At 40.2% G+C, this 17992-nt stretch overlaps 2 protein-coding genes across 3 annotated transcripts; both read right to left on the reverse strand.

Moving 5' to 3' along the window:
- Positions 1–90: 90 nt before the first annotated feature.
- LOC147331489 (mitochondrial import inner membrane translocase subunit Tim17-A) lies at positions 91–5367 on the reverse strand. The gene is made up of 6 exons (XM_086293848.1): positions 5299–5367; positions 3265–3364; positions 2921–2984; positions 2438–2566; positions 1661–1771; positions 91–973 (listed from the first exon to the last, which is right to left on the reverse strand). Exons 1-6 carry the CDS (start codon positions 5322–5324, stop codon positions 897–899), a joined length of 507 nt encoding a protein of 168 aa, XP_086149974.1. The 5' UTR covers positions 5325–5367; the 3' UTR covers positions 91–896.
- Positions 5368–5571: 204 nt separating this feature from the next.
- On the reverse strand, positions 5572–17900 carry LOC147331490 (uncharacterized). 2 transcript variants are annotated; one of them, XM_086293849.1, is made up of 4 exons: positions 12010–17900; positions 11642–11917; positions 8634–10322; positions 5572–8555 (listed from the first exon to the last, which is right to left on the reverse strand). In XM_086293849.1, exons 2-4 carry the CDS (start codon positions 11915–11917, stop codon positions 8529–8531), a joined length of 1992 nt encoding a protein of 663 aa, XP_086149975.1. In that variant the 5' UTR covers positions 12010–17900; the 3' UTR covers positions 5572–8528. The 2 variants fall into 2 exon arrangements, with proteins under 2 accessions (XP_086149975.1, XP_086149976.1); XM_086293850.1 differs by lacking the exon at positions 12010–17900 and having other exon boundaries at positions 11642–12001.
- Between the last annotated feature and the right edge of the window lie 92 nt (positions 17901–17992).

Here is a 17992-nt window from a genome sequence, read left to right on the forward strand (position 1 = left end):
TGCAAGGAGTTCCCTCTAGTGGAGAAGCAAAATCCTGCTCTAGCTTGTAATCTACAGTCCATAAATGTATTCATAAAGCTCCAAAAGACATACTTTACAACTTATTTCTTTAATGTACCAGAGTACAATCTGTCATACAGATTTAATACAGAATACATCAATCCCTTGCTTGAGTTCTCCATTTAATATTAAATGTCTGCCTCAGTTTGTCATTAGCAGTCTTTTTCTCACTTGTGCTGAATGTAAAAACCACCATCACATAAAATAGAACAATCTGACACAACTCCTTACCATTGAAAAATAAATAAATCACTGTAAAACAAACTAAAATATTCCAGGAATGGCATCTGTGTGTCTGTGGTAAGATGCTTGCCTTCACAACTCTGAATAAAGTCAAAAAATTTAAAAAAAAAAAAAAAAGGCCAACCAAGTGTTGCTGGCCAACCCAAGCATGACAAAAAAGGCAAATATAGATTAACATAAGTGAAAGCTTTACTGTATGTACATATAATTAATTATGTTCCATGTGTGACATATTTTTGATAGATTCAACATCTCAGATTCTCTATCAAGATACATGCAGTTTATACTGTATGTAAACAAAATAGAAAAGCACATCTCATCCTCACAACAACTCTCAGCTGTCTGTATTTTACCACAGCTAGGTGAAACAGATGCACACGACAAGCCTGACAATGGCAAAAGGCAGATGTGTACATGGCTCCTGAAAGAAGGAAAATGGTGACGTGTTTTGTCGTTCACTTCTCCGACAGTCCATAAAGTTGGGTGCACTTTCTACCGTTTGATGTGTGGTACTCTGCACCGCCATTTCTTCTTTTTAACTTCAGCAAGGAATTCACAAAAGGCCTAGAGGATAAAGAGGTGAGGACTTCCTCTCACTGATATTGTCTGTAGTCTCCAAAGGGAGAGGTGGGCATGGGAGCAGGGGCAGGTTCCTCTGCAAACTGAGGTCCTAAGGAGGAAAAAATAAAACTCAGAGTGAGATCGGTGCCAAAAGTCTAAAAGAGCAAACTGATGAATCAAAAAGACTTCCCAAAGGTCCTCACTGACATATGACGACTGAGTGTTTTTTTCCAATTATTTAAAAACAGTCACAAATTAAAATAGTCAGTTTCTTCAGAAAGCTGACTCAATCTTCAAATATTCGCATTTTGCCATAACTGTAGTATCATCACTGATAAACACTGTTTCAGAATAAATTTTATAATTTGATAATTTTTGTCCCACAATTCAAACACAAGCAGTAAAATTTAGAAAATTTGCAGAAGAATCAGATGAGATTTATCACACATATTAGACCTGATGTTTATAATCCATGCTACTGTGTGGTGACTGAATACTGTTTTCGGCAAAGCATGTGAGCAAGCTGGGGGTTGACTAACACTCCTAAAGTACAGTCAACAAAGATAAACATATCAGGTGCTGGGCAACAAGAGGTGAAGTCGCAGTACATTCAGTGTTTTTTTTCTTTGCCGCAGTCATGTCATCTTTCATCTAAGTATTCTTTCACGCCTGATGGCTTCTGGTGGTTAGGTAGACTTTTATGTACAGTAATTTATCACAATGGGTGCTCGTTACATAAAACACTCTTCAGTCTCTTTCACTGAATTTATAAAAAGATCACCAAAGTATTACTCACCAGTTGGAAGCTGTGAAGAGGCAAACCTAGTAAGCAGGATTCCAGCGCCCTCTATCAATGCCAGCAGGATACCCCCCATGGCGGCAGAGCCAAACATGGCTACCGGTCCATCTATGGACAAACCAAGGGCATTAATTGACTAAAATCACATAAAACATTCATTTCTGCACTTAAAAGGTATATTCAACAAGACTGAGATGGTACTGTTTGTTAGAAAATGTTCCCACCATCAATTTTTGTATCAGTTTTATTCCACTATTTTTGGATACAACTTATTATAATCCATTTCAATGAAAGGTATATAGCACAAGTGTTTTCAAACTACTTTCGGCTGCTCACCATTGTCGGGCAAATGTGTAAACCACTTCTGTCTATTCAATCTTTTGTTAAAGTTGTTCAGAATTATATGAGGACCCCACAGTCCCTGTACAAATAAGCTTCAAGTTTTTCTGCTCCAGTAAAGTAAGCAAAATGACCAGAAAGTGATGCAAAAACGAATCTATAAATAGAAGTAGACAAAAATGAAAACATGCAGACCAGTTACAAGAATCAACAACTCCATTTCCTCATACTGATTGCAGGAAAGTCTGAAAACTGGGTTTACTGGACCAGCTGTTGCAGGTTTTGTTTCTTTTTTAAGAAACTCCCACAAGAAGCCACTGAAGAAAAAAGCCTGAAAATCTCACACTCAGGAGGGGTTGTAATAAATGTGGACATGCATGTGAAAGCACATTTGCTGTTTGTATGAGGTATGCAAGCTTTCTGTTGACTACTCACTTCTTGCAGCAAGAATAGCTCCTGTCATGGCCCCACTTGTTATTGAGTTCCATGGATCCTCCTTCCCTCGCACTTTTACTAAACCACAGTCAATCATGGAGAAGAGGCCTCCCCATACTGCGAAGCTACCTGCAACACGCCAAAGATTTGCATCAGCTGAAGAAGTTATCATTGAAGATACGCTTGTCACTTTGTCAAGCAATCACCCGCGTCACATATTTACATAAGTGACTTCTACCACTAACACACTTCAACAGCAAATAAAGTATTAATAATTCTGCACACAGATTATGCCTTCAGGCTCCAATAGCAGCTTATTTAATTAAACGATAATTACTTTAATATACAAAGTTGAAATATTTCCCAAGATTAATTTGTCACCATCGGAACTGCAGACGATGTACAACATGCTGCTGACTACAGCCCATGTTCTTTACAAAGGAAGAGAAATGACCTTTGAAACAGTTCAGCAATTGTTCTTACCCCCGAGCTGTGGGGCTCTGGTCTTGATAGCAGTTAAGCTACCCCTCATTCTGTGGCTCATCCCCTACAAAAAAGAGAGACAAAAAACATGCATCAGTGGAAATTCACTGTCAGGTCAGGATTTCTGAGACCAAAGATTCAGAATTTTCAGATTATGACTAATAACATAAGTTGAAAAAATTGTGGGTCTTTGAAATTCAGGTTGGATTAAAAAGAAAATTTCCTGTTTACAGGAACAGAAACACTGCTTTATCATCGAGTGTCTTTGAGTGTGACACTGACCCCAAGGACAGTACCTTGAATGTCAGCTTTGACTGAGGCCAGAAAACAGTCCTTGAACTTACCGAGGGTGCATTTCTGAAGCCTTTCACTGCCTGAAATATTCCTCCTCCAATAGCTCCCATGGTGAAAGCTCCCCCACAGTCATCCACAATCCTCCAGGGGCTAAAAGCAGAACACAGACATTTTAGTTTGTTTAAGTTAATAATGTCATGACATTTGAGATCTCTCATTGCATGTTCATAACAATCTCTTAATGTTCCCTGTAAGTCTAAATTAATCCAAAGGTAAAGGAAGAAGAACTAGTTTATTACTGGTAATATGACAATAAGATATAGGTCATCTGAAAACTCTAAAATCTAACTATACACACACACAGACTTGGCCTTTGAGAAGGAGACCGGTGTAACAGTGAAGCTGTGAAGAGTAGTCAGAGGAGTTTAAATATATCCAAAAGCAACCGACAATGCACAAGAGAAGTGAAGAAGAGATTCAGCAGGGTGGTGGTGATGGAGACTAGTGTCAGCGCTGATTTATGACAGAAGCAAGAGTGAAAGGGAAGGTTTACAAAAGAATAGTAATGAGACCTGCTGAGATGTATGATGAGCAGACAATGGCACTAACAAAAAGACAGGAGGCTGAGCTGAAGATGTTAAGATTTCCACTGGCAGTGAACTAAGAGAGAATGGACGGGATTAGAAAGCTCAGTTTAAACAGAAACTAAGTTTGAGAGGCAAGGCTGAGATGGTCTGAACGTGTGCTGCGGACGGTTAGTGTGTATATATTTGACAAAAAAAAGATGCTGAATATGGACCTGCCAGACATGAGCAGAAGCAGAAGCCCTCAGAGAGGGGCAATGTAGTGGAGGAGGACATGCAGAGGGTTGGTGTGACAGAAAACGATGCTAGGGATAGGGTGAAATGGAGGCAGACGAAGAAAAACACACGTACGCGTGAACGCACACAAACTCACAGGGTCACTCTCTCTGTGTCCTATGTTAATAACCACCTCTGAACCAGCGTAAAACATGAAGTATTACAGCATTACAACATTTTGTTTGTTTGAGCAGTAAGGATTATACTTCACATGACCGCATCTCAAATTTAAACAAACAGACTGCACGTTTACTTCTCACATACGACTTTATTAGAAAGGGTTTACATGGTTAGATGGTTGCATACAATGTAATATGACTTCTGGTCAAAATCAGGAAAATGTAACCGTTTTAAATAATGTATGTAAAACTGGATCTTCTATTTACTCATAGCCATTCGTTTACGTAAACAGATGCACTACATCTTAAATCACGAAACGAACATTTTGCAGTGATATTGAAGGACAGTAACCTTGTGTCTCGTGTTTCTGACCATTAGTATGCGATCTTAAATTGTTATTAAAAGCTGGCCAAAATACTTAAAAACACAAGTGGGAGAAAAACAGCGAACCAGGCCAACCTTTTTGAACTTTTAAGAAGTTTATTTAGTTCACGGTTCTTATAAATTAAACCTAAACCAAAATAAGCATACACGAGGACAGCCACCGAGAAAAAATGTATGTATTTGTAAAAACATTTATTTTAAATCCTCAGTGACGCTGTTAAAAGTTCATAAACTATTTGAACAGGACATGTCTCAAGCTAGCTGAAGCCATCAGGCTGCAGTCTAGATAGCGCACAAGTAGCTAATCCAGCTAGCTTACTTGTGCGCCAAAGCAAAATAATACTAAAATAACTACTCCAACTTTTCCCGAATGGCTACCAGTATGCGGTTACAATAGATGTTATATGCCTTTTTTAAGCACCGGTTTGTGGGGTCAGTAAATTTAAAGCAATGACATGTGGCAATAAAACCGACAAGGTCACAACGTGACTTAGCCGTCCCGACGCAGTGCTCGCTCAAACTACCTTCACTTGTGTATGCGAAGTTAGCATTTCTGCTAACGGCAGCTAGCCGGCCGGTTTCGAGGTGTTTCGGTCGTGTCACGTGATATAAAATAAAAACATTAAACACAACTAACATGGCATGTATTCAAAACGCAGCCCACTGCAGTACACGCTGAAACGGTGTGGGAAACGGATTAATTTTAATTTTAGGACTCACCACGGCTCTCTGGCATACTCCTCCATTTTGTTCTTTGCTGTTCCGCCTGACGTAACGATTATCGAACACCTGACGTAACGACACTATAGAGACAACGTCATTTATTAAAGGAACAGAGCATGCAGGGACGAAGGATGAGCTTCAGGCTGCTGTCCAGAGAGTTTATTACAGCCTATTTCTTAAACCTATCCACAGAAATACAAAAAAAGATCTTGTAATGAATAGTGTAAAGTAAAAAAGTAGAACTGTTCAAGCACTATAGACTTGTATTATACTTGAGTGTTTGCTAATTCACATAACATGAAGCAAATTAAAGGACAGCCAGACAGGTATAAGAGAGTTTTGACATTTCTATCAACAGAAGCAATGTCACACTGATCACATAAAGTCTTATTTACAGTGACAAAGGTTAAGAAGCAGGTAGAAAAACAAAAGAACACCCCTTAATAAACTTTTTTTTTCACATTTCTGCAACACAAATAGAACTCTTCATAGCAAAATAATCACACTCTGCTGTGCTCCTAGTGTTTTCTTAGTAATAGCAATGCAATGTACTTAGAGGCCTTCTGATGGCACTGAAAACCAGTAATCTCAACATTTCATTCCTTCCCCTCTTTTTCTTCCTTCTGAGACTATTGGTCAGAGTAGCAGCTACAGCTAAAAGACAGAAGGCTGGCTCACTGCCCATTATTAGGAACAAGAAAGGAATGACTTACAGAGCAAGCCCTCATTGAGAAATGACCAAATATAGGCATTTTGTGGATGCAGAGACTGAGGCAAGGCTGCAGAGAGATAAACTGGCCTGCTGCTGCTGCTCTCTTTTTTCTCTGGATGATGGCTACCTTTCCAGCTGGTGGGTGGACACTAGACAGCTCCCAATGTTTCCACGTAGCTTTAAACACATTATGTAAAGAGCAACAGATAGAAGAAAAGTTCTTCATGGTCCACTGCAGAAGCACAGATATGCATGCTACGAAAACATTCACTAGTTGATATAATGTTTTGTGTCTGGTAAAGGTTCTGCCGTGCGGTTTTTAAAATTAATCCATCAAGAAATGCAGATACATAAATTTAAAAAATGTGAATCCATGTTTATTTCAGTAGTTAAAGTACGAGACACGAGAGGCCTCCTGCTTTCCTGGAAAGGTATTTTTTGGCATACGGACACCGCAAGTTTCCACCTTAGTCTAAGTAAGTCATGGGACCCCAACTAGCCACAAAAGTCATAGTGATGTCGTAAAATCTTGCTGCGAGTACAAGCCATTGCATTTTTGAATGTATATACAGCTGTGGTCAGAAGCTTCCATACACTCATCATAGGGATGGATGTGATGATCATTTGGGGCTCATAAGGATTTCTTCGAGCTGCTCCTTTTCCAGGGTGGAAGGATTGTACAGCATACATATTTATTTACTTTAAAATGCAAGAATTGGGTTTGCATTTCTTTTGGATTTTTTCCTATCCACACAGGGTCAAAATTATACACACAGGCTGAAAACAGACACAGACTCGAACCTTTTAATAAGCGCTGCTGAAGGTTTTAAAGTGTCTTTTAATTCGACAAGGCCGAGGCCTATTTGCTTCTTGTTAATGATCACGAGAGATTACAATTGGTAGATCCTCTTTGTCTCCATAAAAAGCATTTGTTAGACAGCAACCACTGAATTCCCCAATTCTAGGAATAATGGCAAAGTCCAAAGAACTCAATGAAGTTGAGGAGAATTGTAGATTTATACAAGTTGGGAACATTTCATGGAACCATTTCTAAGCATGCCATCACAATTGTCTGAGAGGGTCCCTGCTCCAAAATCAACACCTTAAAGCACAACTAAACTTCCCTGCTGACCCCATGGACAAACCAAATGCCTTCTGGAGAAATGTTTTATGGTCAGACAAGGAAAAAGATTGACCAATTGTGCTACACTGACAAGAGTTATATTTGAAAGATTAGAGGTGAGCCTTTCAAGTTCTTGTTTTTCAAAGTAATTAAAGCTGTGTGCTGTACAGTCATTGCATCATGGATAAAGAACAGTTAAAAGAAAACATTAAAAGCCTGAAACATGCCCATGATCAGTGATGTAAACGTCTGAGCACATCTTTACTTGTACAAATATAATCATATGCACATATATAGAGAATTAACAAGATTATCATATACATAATTTCATTTATTGTAGCTAAAAATTATAATATAATAACAGATTCCAATCACTTCTATCAGACGGGTAACATTAAACTTGCAAACATAGCAGAATCTTTTATTGAAAACATACAGGCTCTGTAAGAAAAACATGTAATAATGTATGTGCTTCATTACAACACTCAGGTTTTTGCTAATCACATTAAATTTCCTTTAGAACTGATATTCACTTTTAAATAGCACATTAACCAACAGTAGTGTTGATTTAATGGCGTTTCTGACATTTTGATGTAAAACCCAGGCTAGAATGATTCTGCACAAAACGCAACATCAGATGCTGAAACTTATCTCCCTGCACTTCCTGATAAAATGCACGATGTAATTATTTCCATGCTAAGACTCATTCGTTATGTCTCAGGACTCCTGGGACAATGGGCTGCTTTCGAAACCTGCCTGAGATGTCTTGAGATTTGAGACACACAATCAAAGACCACCTTGACCTTTTTGTTTTCTCCACCCACCCAGATTTTCTTAAGTCAGGCCGCCATGTTTGTTAATTCCCTGATATTCCCAGTTTGATTTACAGATTTACAGCTGATAGGATGGATTTCCTCTCCACAAATAAATAACTTTTCAAATTAATCTCAATTACATACTGTTGAATATTAGAGTTTTATAGAGTTGTTTGAATCTCTTGTTAAGCTCATCACACACTCTCCCACACACTCACATTCAGATGCATATACAAGCCAACATGTTATATGATCGGCCTCGTATTATCTAGTGCAAATAACCAGCCAAGCGTCAGTATGAATGGAAGACAAACAGCCTCAAACCCATGGCACTCTCTGCAGAGAGGCCTTCATCACTCATTCTCCACAGAGTCTTTTTGGTCCAGTGTTGTTGGGAGAACTCATAGTGATGGCTGTTCTTCCAAACGTCTCATGTTTCACTGTCTTCATCTGCCCCACTGCACTTTAACCGGCCAGGGGAATTTATAAAGGTTATCCCCTAGAAACCCTCTGGTGAGATGTCTGTTCTCCCTCCCTTGCTCTTCTTCTTCTTCACTTTATATTCCAGCAGGAAATATCACTGCAGCCACTTTGGCACCGGCACCTGTGAGAAAAATAAAACGTTAGTGAATCCAAACACAGCATCGGTGAGCTAACCTCTTCGTCAACCCTTCTGATGTACCTTCTTCAGCTGTTTCTTATTGGTTCCTCTGATAGAGGCAAGCAGTTGGTCCCTTGAGTTCTTCGTACCACCTGGGCGGTTTGCATCCAGCATAGGAGGTGGAGGAGGTGGTGGTCCACCCCCAGGAGGAGGCGGAGGTGGAGCCGGACCTCCAGCTCCTTTTCTTGGAGTAAGCTTTGGCGAAGGCACAGGTGAAGGGATGGGTGAAGGTTTAGGCGAAGCTTTGGGAGAACTCCTCAGAGATCCTCCACCTCCGCTCTTGGGCACCTCAAGTGTTCCCTTCTTCTCTCCATTGGCCTGGGCCTGCTTCTGCTCCTGCAGGCGCTTCTGCCTCTGCCTGTCCATGTTGCGACTCAGTATGTTTGTCGTGGTCATTCTTGGTCCTGCTAACTCAAAGTGGTAGCCCAGCTTGAGCAAGGTGGTGTTGTCTTTCAGGATCTTGACCATCTCCATCTCGGTTTTCCCTCCGCAGATGTGCCGCTGGTTCTGAAAGCGCAGCTCGGTCAGCGTGGAGTTGTGCTGCAACGCCTGGATGAGAGACAGGATGCCCTTCCCGGTGAGATGGTTGGAGTCGAGGTTAATGCTGGTGATAGTCTTGTTGCTGCGGATCGTGCCGGCAATGGCATAAGCGACATGGTCGTCTGCACGGCAGTTAGCGAGAGCGAACGTCTTGATGTGGGTGTTGTTGTGCAAAGCTTCTGCAAACTCGATGAGCGTTTTCGTCTTGATGACCTCTGAGTTGTTGACGTTGAGCTCAGTGAGGGAGGGGTTGTTGCTTCGCACCTGCTGCATGAGCTCATCAAACATGCTCGAGTCTTCGTCTTCCTCCTCTGCCTCCTTCGCCTTGCTGTTAGGGCTGTTTTTAGAAGCACAGTTAGCAAGTTTCCCACTATCCTCAGCTTTCTTAACCTTACTGTCCTCTCTTTGCACCTTCTCCTCTGGTTTCCGCTCAGCATTAAACTTCTCTTTCACATGGTCACTGTGGTTAACCAACTCTTCTCTGTCTGTTCTTTTCTCCATCTTGTCACGTTTCACCTCGTCTTTCTCAGAAGGTTGTCGTTCGAGTTTGACATCAGGTTTGTTTTTGTATTCAGATTTCTTCTCCTCTGCTTTAGCCTTCTTCTCTTCTGGTTTACACTCTTGAAGCTGGCTCTCCGATGCCTTGCTCTGCTTCACCATTTTAGAGACAAGCCCCTGTGTCTTGATACTCTCCGTTTTTCTTTCCTTTTCCTTGCCCACATCTTTCTCGCTTTTTTCTCGTAGCTTTGAGATAATGTCTTTGGTTTTGCTGTCATCTCGTCTCCTGCAGTCTTCCCTCCTTTCTTTCTCTTTGCTCTCATCCCTTTTCTCCTGTAACTTTGAGATCATGTCTTGTGTTTTGCTGCCTGTGCTCACTCTGTTTTCTCTTCTGTCTCTCAGCCTGTTGTCCTCATATTTCTCTTTGTCACGGGCCTCCTCTTTCGTGTCGCTCTCTCTGCTATCCAGCTTCCTGTTTCGACTTGAACACCAGCTCCCGTCTTCTTTTGAACTTTCAGGACCTTTGCTGTTTCTGTCCTCCGCCTTGATATCTCTTTCATTTGAGACACTAGCTTGTCTTTGCATTCCCACTTTCATATCGTCATTTCCCTCCTGGCTGAGACCCATCTTCCTCAGGTACTCCTGCTTCCGGCTCTCTTTCTTCGGCTCTCCCTGCAAGAAGATGAGGAGTGTGATAAGGAAATTTTTCCTCATCAGTATGACAAAACAAAAAATTACATGGGTCATTTAACGTCTGTGAAAAGCAGCATGTCAAATGATGCAGCGCTCTAAGCACAATAAATCACAGCAGAGTCTCAATTTATTAGCTACAGAGCACAGAAAAAGTAGTATCACAGAATTACAGCAAATATTGCATGACATGTAAAGTATGATAAGACATCTGATCGTGCAGATGTGCTGTCTTTTATTGTACAACAGCGTCTCACAATAGGGCATGTGTGTTTACAGTCAGCAAAAGGACACTATCCATTTTTTTTAGCACAGGGATACATTTGCAGTGAGGAGCTCGCTAAGTGTTTGATTTGTGAGCCTCCATCTGTTTTGCTTCGTGAGGCCGTGGCCCTGGCAGATGCATCCTTAAAAGGCAGTGAGCGTAGGAGCAATCAACCAAGGAATTCCACCAGGCCGGGATTAAGAAGCTCCGCAGAGCCGCTGCTCCAACCACTTAAGTGTCTCTCTTCTAAGCACACAAACTGATTGAAATCATGCTAATACTAATGGCAATAAATTTGTGTAGCATCTCCAATGAATTACACAAATGCCTCTTGGAGAAGATGTTTGTGCTTTGCTTGTTTGGCAGATGACAATTAAGGGTAAGGAGTGGATGTAGGCGGGTCATAGATGGGGACTCACTGCTTTTCCTGGCACAGGAGTCAACTCTGGGGACTACTATTTTTAAGCTGATGGGACTCGGGGTGCATGAGGTCCAGTTGCTTCAAGTGAAATGAAAAATAGACATGAAAGCTATCCAGGGGGCTGTGGGTATTATGCAATGCTGTAGCCTATCAGTCAGTTTGATTTCATAGCTCCTTTTAAATCTGGTTATAATAATAATGAATAATAATAATGGATTGCATTTTTAATAGTGCTTTTCGGGGCCCTCAAAGCACTTTACAATTCCACTATTCATTCACTCTCACATTCACACACTGGTGGAGGCAGCTACAGTTGTAGCCACAGCTGCCCTGGGGCAGACTGACAGAAGCGAGGCTGCCATATCGCGCCATCGGCCCCTCTGGCCATCACCAGTAGGTAAAGCGTCTTGCCCAAGGACACAACGACCGAGACTGTCCGAGCCAGGGCTCGAACCGGCAACCTTCCGGTTACAAGACGAACTGCCAACTCTTGAGCCACGATCGCTCAAAACTGGCAAAGGGAAGTCGAATATAAACATATGAAGAGAGAGATGAGGATCATACTTCATCATAAAACACTCATGAGTCAAAGCCAAAGCATATTTCCTCACAAACCTCAAATGATCGTTCCCTCTGGCTGAGCCTCCCTTTGGTGTCTCTCTGTTTCGTCGTTGCATCCCAGACATTGTTGCTCATAGGTGGCTGCGCAGGTTGGTTCTCCTCTGCAATGATGAGCCCCTCCTCGGGGTTAATGTCTGGCACCTTCATCATGTCCATCTTCAGCTCCTCTATTTCCTCGGGGGAGAGGGTGGACAGCAGGTTGTCCAGGTCTGGGTCCTCGCTGACCTGGCGACCTATACAGGTCAGGCCTTTCATCTTTCGTCTGGACATCTAGCTCAAGCAAATCCCACGATTTAAATTCAAATTATAAGCTGACTATTCCTATGTGCTGATGTCCTGCTGTTGTGTCGTGTCCCACTCACCAAAAAGCCACCAGAGGCATCAATCCTGGTGCAAAGAGGCTGGTCTCAGAGTCTTGCAGCGAGGGTTACAAGTGACGAACTGTGAGAGGCTCGCATCATCAAAGTGGACTGTGAGGCTGGGACATTCTTCGAAATCCTGTGAAAGTGCATGTCCATATTTAGTTCAGGGTACACACTCCTTTAAAGGTAATGGGAAGGGCTGAAGTTTACAGAGATGCCAGAGCAGGCTTACACAGACTTCCTATTACACAATCTGTATTTATATTGGAGCCCAGTTCAGTGATGTTTATACAGTCGCTCGCAAATAAAAAAGTTTTATAAGAGCTCGCTTTTAAACCAGTGGGGATCGCTACTCTATTGTAGTCACACAGTCAATAACGTTTTGCTGTAATACAAAGGCCAGTGTATAGTTAATAAAATATTGTATGGAATAAAAATAAATACAAATATAATGAATATATGTTTAAAATATGCATACTGTATATATGATACTAAATATTCCCATAATATATTAAACATATATTTAATTATTTAATACAAAGATGTGACACTGCATTAGTGTTTCACTGTATATTTACTATACTTAATTTGAGCTTTTTTACTTTTTAAAGACACTTTATGGTATTGTGCACTCGACAGACACTTCATTAGGCACACCTTGCTCATTCTGGGGTCAGACCTCCTTTTGTCTGCACAACTGCTTTGATTCAAGAAGGTGCTTGAAACGTGCCTCTAAGATTTTGGTCCATATTGACGTGAAGGCATCACACAGCTGCTGCAGATCTCTTGGTTGCACATCCATGATATGAATCTTCTGTTACACCACATCCCGAGAGTGCTCTATTGGACTGAGATCTAGTGACTGTGGAGGCCATTTGAGTACAATGGACTCACTGTCAAGATCAAGACACCAGTTTGAGATGAGAGACTTTTCACATGGCGCATTATCCTGCTGGAAGTGGCCATCAGAAGACAAGTACACTGTTATCATAAAGGGATAGATGTGGTCAGCAACAATATTCGGGTAAGCTGTGGTGTTTAAAAGACACAAAGTTGGTACAAAGGGGTCCAAAAAATTACCCCTAACACTATTATTCCACGACCAGGGCGAACTGCTGATGCAGGGCAGGGCGGATCCATTTGTTGATGATGTTTTTACCAAATTATGATCGACCGTCTGAATGTCACAACAGAAATCAAGGCACATTTTTCTAATATTCTACAAATTTGAGTTACTGTCGCCTTCCTGTCACCCTGAAGTAGTCTGGTCACTCTCCTCTCACCCCAGAGAACTGCTGCTCACTGGATATTTTCTCTTTTTTGGACCACTCTCTGTAAACAGTAGAGATGGTTGTGTGGGAAAATCCCAGCTGGTCAGCATTTTCTGAACTACTCATACCAGCCCGTCTGGGACAAACAACCGTGCCGCATTCAAGGTTACTTAAATCCCCTCTCTTCCTCATTCTGATGCTTAATTTGAACCTCAGCAGGTCGTCTTGACCAAGTCTACTTAACTTCAGCTTATTTTGTTTTGCATTGTATTAAAAACTTCAAAAACAAAGTTATGTGAAAAAAAGTAATTTTGTTTGGAGAAGAATTTATTTAAACTAAAAGCCATGAATAACAGAATGGACAATAATGAAACTGTTTAATCCAGAGAGCATGTGAAGAGTAGAAATATTGGGACTTTTTAAAAATTATTATTACTTAACATAACTTATGTCATGTATAAAAAGCTGTAACTTCTGCCTCCAGTGAGTAATCCTGTGATCCTACATTGTTTTCTCATTTCTTTCCTCCCAATATTTACATGCAAATATTTACAGGCAAAATAAGTACATATATTTAAAAAAAAACAATTTAAAAAGGGGGGTTACTTTAATAAAGTTATGATAAAAAACAATTAAATAATGTTTTTTAGAATTATGATTGTATTTTGAATCACACTGTATTGCTGGTATGAACTCATCCAGTGTGTAAGTTCCCTGTTAATATATAAAACACTTTCAAACGCCACATTTAAGCTGTTTTGGGGGTGAATGCAGACATCTAGTGGCCAGTGTTGTAGATAAAAAAAAATCACACTTCTTTCTTTAAACTCAGAAAGAAACACAGACAGCAATTTGTTACATTCCAAAGTTAAATTTTATGTTAAAAGAAATAAACATTTTCCAGTCACTTTATTTTACAGTGTCATACCATCCATATGACGACAGACATGAAGCCATACCTAGACTCTGAACCTGATGTAAGTCATTAAAACACACTCATGGAGTTGGTTGGTTTAGAAGCACAAATGAACAGAAACATCACTGATGTTATATCAAACTACTTATGAAAGCATCTTTACAAAGAAAATCCCAGCGTCTTCCTTGTGCTTTACAAAGGCTCGACAAATCTGTACACTTGGACGTCGGCATCGGAGTGAGTAATTTATGCTGCAGACTAGCTGTGACAGTAATATTAGCTCTCAGGCATTAACATTATGTTTGAGCTGCTTAATACACTACACCTGAAAAGACAATCCAGGGATCACCTATTAGGAGGCATCGTGTTTTTCCAATTCGAACCTTTTAAAGAAGGATCAGGGATGCCCTCGAAGCTAAAGGAGATTACAGGTTACGGGCCCTGACCTCACTGGAGCCCAAACCTGCAAGGACAAATTGAAAAGGACAGTTTGACATTTTGGGAAATCCACCGTCTGCTTTCTTGCCGACTTAAAGCCAGATGAGAAGGCTGTTAGAGCCAGGAGCTGGCAGGTGGACGGCTAGAGGACGACTGGCTGGGGTTACGGATGGGAACATGTTGAGGTTATGATCAGGAGAAATTCACGCTGACAGAGGAAAACAGACTTCACCTCCCCCAGAATCGAATCTCAAGGCCTGGAAACAGTGACACTTATTAACATATGTTTATTCTGTGCAACACCCTGTGCTAGCATTCAGATTTTTTTAAAAGTTTCGGTAGGAAGTTTCTTTTTTAAACCAAGACCTTTACCCTGCTTCTAGTCTGATGCTGAGGTAGGCTATCGGCCACTTGCTTCTCCTATAATTAACCACACATGTGCAGAAAGGGACTGACCTGATAGCAGAGAGTGGTGGGTACCACATGAGTGCATTTCCCAACAGCTCAACCGTTTACTGCAACTACAAGGCCTCGAAATTTCAAGATAAATGTACTTTTTACTACTTTTTTTTTTTTTGTTGTGGCTTGATGGCAACTGTTTCACATTTTTAAAACATAATCAGTGTACAAGTTTATTCAAATAAACTGACGTACCCAGGAAGCAGTTACGATGAGCAACACCATTATGAGCTGCAACACCTGTGTTAAGGAAGCCAAAAAGTCTTTATTAAAAAGTCTTTTAGGTTTAATTATTTTTGCATGTATTTATGCAGCACAAAATTAATACAACTACAGAAAATGTTACTGCTTGATTCAATGTAGAATTTTGTTTTGTTTTTAAGCAGAGGATTACAGACAATAACTACATTTTGCCAATATATCAAATGTGCCAATAAAGGGGGGAAAGCAACAAAAAAACCCAAAAAAAACAAAAAACAAAAACAAAATGTGCACCCGTCAACAAGAAAGCAAACACCTTCTCCAAAATGTCAAACGAGCCCTTTAAAGAGAGGGGATCTTTCAGCAGTAGTCGTTTTTGGCTTCGTAGCTTAGTCCAGATGGTGAGAACCCATTCACAGTTAAAGGTAACTTAAATAGTAATAAATAGTAAATGGAAAGATGCCAAACGTCATATCTCATGGTACAATAAAAATACACGGTTTTAAAATAACTCGTTACAATATCATAAAATATTTAGTTGAAGAACAGATTTACAAAATATTCATTTAAATAGTTAATCTCTTTTTTCCCATGGTTAGTTACTGTAAGGCGGGATATTTTATTTTAATCAAACAGCGTGACCTGCAACTCCCCTGTCCTGATATGTTAGAAGGAATAGACGTTAACACGGATTTCACTGTGAAACACCCTACCCGTCACTATGGAATTAATCAAGACTAATTTCTAATTTATTTTAAAATCAGAAAAGAAGCAGAAGCGGACAGGTATCTTTGACCAGGAAGCATGCTGATGTTGAGATCGTAAAAAAGGGTGCCACTAATAAACTACTTCAAAGTAATTACTTGTGTCAGATATTAGAAAGACGAGACAAAGTTCAAACCAACAGTTGACAAAGGGCTTCTTACAAAGAACTGGGAGAACCGTTTAGATCTATAAAGCCACCTGCCTTAGATCCAAACATCACTTTTGCAATCAAACGTGGATCCCTTTTTTCCAGTTTATTTATTTTTTTGCTTAGTTAGAAACAGAGGTGGGACCAAGTCATTGTTTTGCAAGTCTCAAGTAAGTCTCAAGTCTTTATCCTCAAGTCTCAAGTCAAGTCTCAAGTAATGTCAGGCAAGTCAGAGTCGAGTCTCAAGTCACTGGTGTAAAAGTCCAAGTAAAGTCACAAGTCTGAAATTTTGAATTTCAAGTCCTTTCGAGTCTTTAAAAAAAAAAAACGAAAAAAAGCATGTTGCAGTTATATGCTAAATGTAAATATTAGACCATGTAATTTTTAAATCTGTGTTTTTCTCAACACATGACAAAATAGTGAACTTAGAAAATATACACAAATTGTGAAATTGCACCTCTTTAAAATGCAGCTCAATTAAACCTAGCTCCAAGAATAATTTTCACCGACAGTTCTGAGATAAGCTGCATGTTATTCTTGGATGCGCTTGTAGGACCGGCTTTAAAATCGCATGACAAAAATATCATACATAAATAAATGATATTTTAAAAAATATATAATTTAAAAAAAAAACTGCATCACCAACGTAGCCTGGAAAACATTTGCTAGTTAGATGAAGTCAGCTATCTCATCGTAGCATATTTATATGCATATTTATAATTATACGCTTCTTGGAGTGAGTGCATACACTCATGAAGTTTAGTAACTTCCGGTCACTGCAACAAGCCCAGGTACAGTTTACCGACGGATGGGTGCAGGACCTTGAAATGCACCGTGTAGAAAGTAAAGACCATCGTACGTATCATAAGTTTACCAGTCTCACAAATTGTCGTCATAAATACACATTCCTTAACCGTTTATTAATAGGACCTTTGAGCTCAACAGTAATTAATTAGCAGTGGAAATAATTTCTGGTAGCATCACAGAAATGTAGCAGTGACAATAATATTGTATGCTGTAATCGTACTGGACAATTAGTGATACAAAACAACTGTTTTACCCTGTGAATAAAAGTATATGTTTTTATCAGTGTACCATAATAACAGAAGCGAAACACAATATTGTGTCAGGACAATTCACTATTTATGCACAATAAACAAAGGAGCATAGCGCGACCATTTCTGTTCAGCACCAGACTTGCTTGTAACCTATATCACCAATTATGTTAAGAAAAATGACGCATTAACTACAACAGCAGACTGACCTTTGTGGAAATGCTTGGAGCAGACTAACCTGTGAGCTGGAGGGTTCTGGGACGTTATAATTGGTCTTTGAATGGCTGCAATCCAGTCGCCTCTTTGTTACTTCGGAAACATGGCTGAACAATTTCTCTTCAACGACGTAATCCGATAACAACCGATCTCTTTACCCGTCGGCTTCCCGTGGCTGTCATGCGACCAGCTATTGCAGTTAATAACACAACAGCTTCTTGACATTTTTGTGTTTCTTTTTATCGCTGTGTGACTGGTTTCAATTGAAAGCCTGCGTGCGCTAGTACCGCTTGCCACGAGTTCCCAGAATCCTTTGCGGTTCTACCCGTGAATGACGTCACATTTTCAATCTCCATATAATATGCATGTTAAATTTTATATTTGGGGTAAAATATCAAGTCTTTTCAAGTAAACCGGTTCAAGTCCAATTCAAGTCCCAAGTCATTGGTGTAAAAGTCCAAGTCAAGTCACAAGTCTTAGAACATTATTTCAAGTCAAGTCTAAAGTCATAAAA

The sequence above is a fragment of the Aulonocara sp. 'chitande type north' Nkhata Bay genome, linkage group LG5, assembly GCF_057382095.1.
Source record: "Aulonocara sp. 'chitande type north' Nkhata Bay isolate Kocher_YH1m ecotype deep benthic linkage group LG5, A_spYH_male_GT1.1, whole genome shotgun sequence".
Lineage (NCBI taxonomy): Eukaryota > Metazoa > Chordata > Actinopteri > Cichliformes > Cichlidae > Aulonocara > Aulonocara sp. 'chitande type north' Nkhata Bay.

What these genes read in the sequence shown, in the direction of transcription:
- LOC147331489 (XM_086293848.1), bottom strand. Translation starts at nt 5,324, where the DNA reads ATGGAGGAGTATGCCAGAGAGCCGTG. An exon ending in GCTTCAGAAATGCACCCTCG is followed by an intron (nt 2,985 to 3,264) that starts GTAAGTTCAAGG and finishes TCTTTTTTGTAG; the next exon opens with GGGATGAGCCACAGAATGAG. An exon ending in CAGAGCCCCACAGCTCGGGG is followed by an intron (nt 2,567 to 2,920) that starts GTAAGAACAATT and finishes GGCGTGTTGCAG; the next exon opens with GTAGCTTCGCAGTATGGGGA.
- LOC147331490 (XM_086293849.1), bottom strand. Translation starts at nt 11,917, where the DNA reads ATGTCCAGACGAAAGATGAAAGGCCTGACCTGTATAGGTCGCCAGGTC. An exon ending in AGAGGGAACGATCATTTGAG is followed by an intron (nt 10,323 to 11,641) that starts GTTTGTGAGGAA and finishes ATCTTCTTGCAG; the next exon opens with GGAGAGCCGAAGAAAGAGAG. An exon ending in ATAAGAAACAGCTGAAGAAG is followed by an intron (nt 8,556 to 8,633) that starts GTACATCAGAAG and finishes TTTTTCTCACAG; the next exon opens with GTGCCGGTGCCAAAGTGGCT.